Genomic DNA, 5,507 nt, shown 5'->3' with positions numbered 1-5,507 from the left:
TTGCAGTGCACTTTCATGTGTTTTCTCAGGGAGCTGGGGTGGGTGTAGGACTTGTCGCAACCTCTCACTTTGCAGTTGTAGGGCTTGTCGCTGGTGTGGACATGCGAGTGCTTCTTCCTGTCGCTGCTGTTGGCGAAGCGCCTGTCACAGCCCTCGAATTCACATTTGAACGGCTTCTCCCCTGCAGGAGGCAATGGGCGAGCACAGCCATTAGCGGCGGCGGCAGGGCCGAGAGCGACGCATCCCGGCACCTCCCCAGCCCACAGCCTCCCGGACCCCTCTCTCCGGCCCTGGCACGGCTCCTCTCCCCGCGGAGGCTCCTCTCACTGGCCTTGCCCTTTCCCGCCGGCCCCGCCGAGCATCCCCCGGAGCCGCCGCTCCGTGCCCACCCCGCTGCGAGGCCAGCTCCGCACGTAGAGCACCCTGCCTGGCCAGCTTCTCTTTCCCTGTCCCCTGCCCTGTGTGTCAACGTGGCGGTTTGTGCAAAAGACAAAGCTCCGAACCAAGGAAAACTTAAGAGGCCAAGTGCTCGTTCCGAGCAAATGTGTGCTGTCCCCGCGGACTTCGAAGTCCTGCAGAAAGAGCGGTCAGTGATTTATCCCTTCGAAGTTTTTTACGTTAAATACATTTCTCACAGTCCCCCAGGTGCAAGTGGAAATATTTTTCAGAACCTGGTTGGATCACATTTCATCCACTTCTTACTTGCACTGATTACACTACCACGGAAGATCCATATCCCCCTCCTTTTCCCCGCTCCCCGGCTTGCTGATACCGTGTGTACAGGCACAAAGTATTTCAGAAAGACATTGATTGTGGGGGCAAAACGATAAAGATTCAGCAGAAGAATGATTAGGCCGGTGCACGGCACTGTCGCGAGGGTAGGATTCCCTTTTCTTTTGAACCTATAGTCATGGAAGGAATTGCATTCGGCATTAATCTGTCTGGTAATATGATAAGTAACGTTACGCATAACAGAAATACAATCATGTTGCTGGAGTCGTGTGAAAGTTTAACCTCTAATCGTGTGGACCTGGCATGGTACACGATATACAAGAGGTTTTCAAGTAAACACGCCACAGCCAGCTTCAGGATGAAATGTTGACGGCATTATCGTCGTTGACAATAACAAACTGCAAACCCCTCTTGCCAAGGGTTACCCAGGTCCTGTACCAGCGAGTATGAAAATAACTTTCTGATCCCTCAAAAGCCAGAGAGTATCAGGAAGGAGAGGACTCCACAAAAATACATGGTCGAACCTTACCGTGAAGAGCAAACAAAGCCACTGTGTTCACCATCATGGCGTATGTGGTCAAAAGGACTTCCATTATTTGGGTTTGTGTGTTTGTTTTGGTTTGGGTTTTTTAAAAAAATTCTTGGGTTGTGCGTTTGTGGGTTTTTTACCCTCTTAGTTGGTCATGATTAAATTTAGGAGGGACTCAGCCCACATCGGGTTCGGCTGCGAGCAGAGGCAAATAAAGGAAGGCATTCCAAATATTTCACATGAATGCACTTTATGCAAGGTGGGTGGGAAAAGCTCACGGCTCCTCGTTTAAAGTATGTCCTTTCCGCACTGTAATAATCAATGAGGAGCACTCACATCCTGCACCCTTAACACTTGCATAGAGGATGGGTAAATACCTGGCGTTGGAGGGAAGGGGGGGAAGAGGTTAAAAATAAGGTCTCTTACAAAACCATGCGGATTCTGTAACCAAATACTGTCGACGTACAGCGGTGCAAATGCATAGACACACGCCCGCATATAATCTAATTAGAGTTTCACGTAAGGAAACAATTTGACCTTCAGCATCTAAGTTGAGACAACAAATCAAGGATATTAGTGTAGTACAAGCAAGCAGTAAGTTAGGAGACCCCAGGGAAAGCCATCCTCATAAGCACTCCGCTTGTGCAAAGTGAGTTCCATTCAGGTAAAAGAGGGCTGCGGCGCACTGCGCTTTGCCGAGAGTTGAAAAATGTTCAACTTCGCTTAACCCCCTGAAAGAGCCACTGAAAGGTCCGTCCGTGCAGCCGGGTTTCAAGTGAGAAGAGTGCAGCATTTTCTCAGCTGCCCGGGTTGCATTCCCTGAACGCCTCAATAAAGAGGAGCCATCCGAGACATTTGCAAGTATTCCTTTCGCGAGAGCAGGTTTTCTTACGTGGAAATCCCTACCCGGCAGGGAGAGGAGATTGCACAGGTCGCGGCTGCCGCAGCCCGGGCAGTGAGCTGCAGCCACGCAGAAAGTTCCGCGGGCGATGGAGACGCGTAGGACCTGAACCGCCATTTTACCCCCACACTTGTAGCTGGGCAAAAGTGTTCAGTGAAATTCAGCTTGGAATTGGTGGCATAATCCCCCGTCTCCGGGAGTGGATTAAGGTATTTACCAACTTCTCCGGGTGAGTTGTGGTGGGGGGAAGCCGGAGGCGGTGGCCTCCGGGCTGAGGGCGAGGCGCGGGGCGACGGGGGCCGCAGGGAGGGAGCGGGGCTCCGTCCCACGGCTCGCACTATTGTTCCTGGCCCTCTGGGAAGGCGGCGAAGCGATCCCAGCCCGTCCTGCTCGTCCCGCTGCCGCCGCCTTAACGGCCTTATCCTCCAACCTGGAAAACTCGCATATCACCAGATATCCCTCTGCCTGCTCCCTAGCCTCGGAGAAATCAGAAGTCATTAATATTTAAGGAGGCAATAATTTTCCTGTTGAATCTAGAACTGTCTTCATGAATAATTCGTAGTGAGTTCTATTAGGGTTTCAGAAACATTGCTTTTTTGACAACTTCTGGGTGTTTAATAGAAACGGTGGAACCATAAAGGCCCCGCAGGAGTTTGCACAATACAGCAATTAATCACCGGGAAAGTTAAAGCCAAAAGTACAGAAACGCAGAGTGGTGTTTAATAAACGCAAATCTCCGATCTCGGGTTGCCCTGAACCTGCGCCTCCGATGTAGGTCAGTTTTCCCAAGAATTTAACCATTTTCTGCTTCAGAGACTTCAAACAGTGAGGCCGTTAAAGAGCAGTAAAAGTTTGTTTACTTAAGAAAAACACTGTCATTAAGAGATGAGCTCTCCCGGTTAATGGCTGTACCTGTGCTGATCCAACAAGGAACTGGCTCGGATACAAATTACGTGACCCGGGGATACCCCTTTTTCCTCGAAAAAGGGGCCGAGAAGGCAGCCGAAGAACGCAACTGTGCTATCGTCCACCTCCTCCCCCACCTCCCGCCCTGCACACAGACTTGCTCCTCATAGAGCGATGGAAAAATAATGAGGTGACGAGTGACGGTCGCTGTAAAATCTCAGTGCTATGTTTAGAAGATAGCGATACGAAATTAGTGTATGTTCTGCATATTATATCACGTCGAGCTCTATCATAAAAAATGCGACTCTTGGAAGGTCAAGCCCTGCACCGAGTATGGGGGAAGGGGAGTTTTATGAACTGGAAGGCGAAAAAAATCGTTTGGCTGTAAGCAGATCTTACAATAGGATTATGTAGTTTCCCTCGCAGTGCATAAGGCTGTACATAAGGGGGTGGGAGGTGGAAAACCCTACACTGGAACAGATTAAATTTTCCAAAAAGGGCTTATTTCTTATCTTCTTCTTCAGAGGGGAAAAAAAAAAAAAAAAAAAAAAAAAAAAAAAAAAAAACCAAACCAACAAGCCAGTGCTACAGACTACAAACACCGGCTGCTAAACTAATTAATACAACTTCACAAGCTGCTCCTGGAAGTGTGAAAACTTTCTACGTGCAATTTCATTAATTATAAATGCTTTCCTGGTCGGAAGAGTTCAAACGTAGTTTTGCAAGATCGTCCATCGAGTTACTTTATTTTCTATTAACTAGAACTAACAGATGTTTCTGACACATGTCCCAATTTCGCTTAACAGATCTGCAAATGACATTTCAAAATGTACAGGCCGAAACAATACCAGGGTTTCTTTCCTTTTCTTTCTTTTCTTTTTTCTTCCCCCCCCCCCATGAGAATCAGAACTTGCAGCTCCCCATATTCGCGAATGCAGAAAGTCGTTGGAAGGCAATGCTCATTAAAAATGTCAGTGTTATTCAGATCAAACATTTGAAACTCTCCCTGCCCAAAACAGAACTGTTGAACGAAAAGGTCGCAGCTGTGTTATTCTCACAATGTTCGAGCAGCAGCATCTCAGCGACATCAGTCAAAACTGACTAGACAAGTTGTAACTTCTATTGTTCACTTTTAATTTGTGAGCTTGCACAATGATTTCATTTTTTCCCCCGACTACTTTAAATCGGAAAAAAAAAATCCTCGCCCGTGTGAATAAGCAGAAATAGTCGCTATATCACTCCATATTTACACACATTTACCCGCATAAACATTACAGCAGCCTCTCTGCACAACCAGAAAAAAATATGGACGAGAATTCTAAGATCTGCACTTGCTGTCCCCTTCCCCCCTCCTTCTCCCCCTTTTCCAAACGGTAAAGAAGAAAACAAATCGGAGAATTTATTTTCCAGAAGTGCTTGGCGTGCATTCAATAACAACTCAAAGGATACATTAAAAAAAAAAAAAGGCAAAACAGTACACTGAATAACAGAGAGAAAGAGAGTAAAGAGAGCTTTACATACTGACCTGTATGAGTTCTTTTGTGTATTTTGAGATTCTCTGATCTGGCAAACACTTTGCCACAGCCTGGGAAAGGGCAGGGGAAAGGTTTTTCACCTGTGTGGACTCTGATGTGATTTACAAGTTTATATTTGGCCTTGAAAGGTTTCCCTTCTCTTGGACACTCTTCCCAGAAACATATGTGATTGGACTGCTCGGGTCCTCCAACGTGCTCCACCGTGACATGAGTCACCAGCTCGTGCATCGTGCTGAAAGTTTTCGAGCATAATTTTTTAGGAGTCTGGTCCAACTCAATCCACTTACAGATGAGTTCCTGTTTGATGGGCTGCCTCATGTAACGAAAGAAGGCGCCCGGGCCGTGGTGTGGAGCCAAGTTCACGTTCAGGTTCATACCACCGTAGTTATGAAGTGAAGAAGCAGCAAAATGATCTGTCCTGGAGGCTGGTACTTGAGTGAAATGTTCAGACCTGGCGTACATTTCTCCAGGTAACCCCAGTCTGAGCTGTCCGTTTAGATGGCCACCTGGAGCTGCATGGGGAGGCTGCTCATGGAGTCCAGTGAACAGAGAGGGATTCCCAGCTTCTGAGTGGTGGTGGTGGTGACCATGGTGTCCGGGGTAGCTACCTGTTGTTGAGACAAACAGTCCGTGGTGAGAACTTGCAGGGGGCTGCTGCTCAGTCAGCCCTGGCATGAGTGGGGCCAGCAGGTCTCTGCATATGAAGAAGTCCCTACCTGCTGCCAGAGCCTGGGCTGGGTGAGAGACGGGGTAAGGGGCTGATGGTGACTGCGCCGGGCCAAACGCTCCCGTTTGACTAGAGACCACCTCGGCTTGGCCTGCCATATGATGATGATGATGATGATGATGATGGTGGTGGTGGTGGTGGAGCTGGTGGTGGGGATGAGGGGCAGGGCTGAGCTTA

The 5,507-nt window shown here is 48.4% G+C and overlaps 1 protein-coding gene across 1 annotated transcript in view; it reads right to left on the bottom strand.

Moving 5' to 3' along the window:
* Positions 1-5,507, bottom strand: part of ZIC4 (Zic family member 4) — an 18,764-nt gene that overhangs the window by 3,538 nt on the left and 9,719 nt on the right. The window contains exons 4-5 of the mRNA XM_025895352.2: positions 4,594-5,211; positions 5-181 (exon numbers count right to left, since the gene is read on the bottom strand). Coding sequence (XP_025751137.2) covers positions 5-181; positions 4,594-5,211 — 795 coding nt within the window. The remainder of the gene's footprint in view (positions 1-4; positions 182-4,593; positions 5,212-5,507) is intronic.

The sequence above is a fragment of the Manacus vitellinus genome, unplaced genomic scaffold, assembly GCF_001715985.3.
Source record: "Manacus vitellinus isolate BGI_N305 unplaced genomic scaffold, ASM171598v3 scaffold_29_pilon, whole genome shotgun sequence".
In the NCBI taxonomy this organism is placed as follows: Eukaryota; Metazoa; Chordata; class Aves; order Passeriformes; family Pipridae; genus Manacus; species Manacus vitellinus.
Note: the sequence above shows the minus strand (reverse complement) of the source record. Positions and strands in the feature narration are given on the sequence as shown.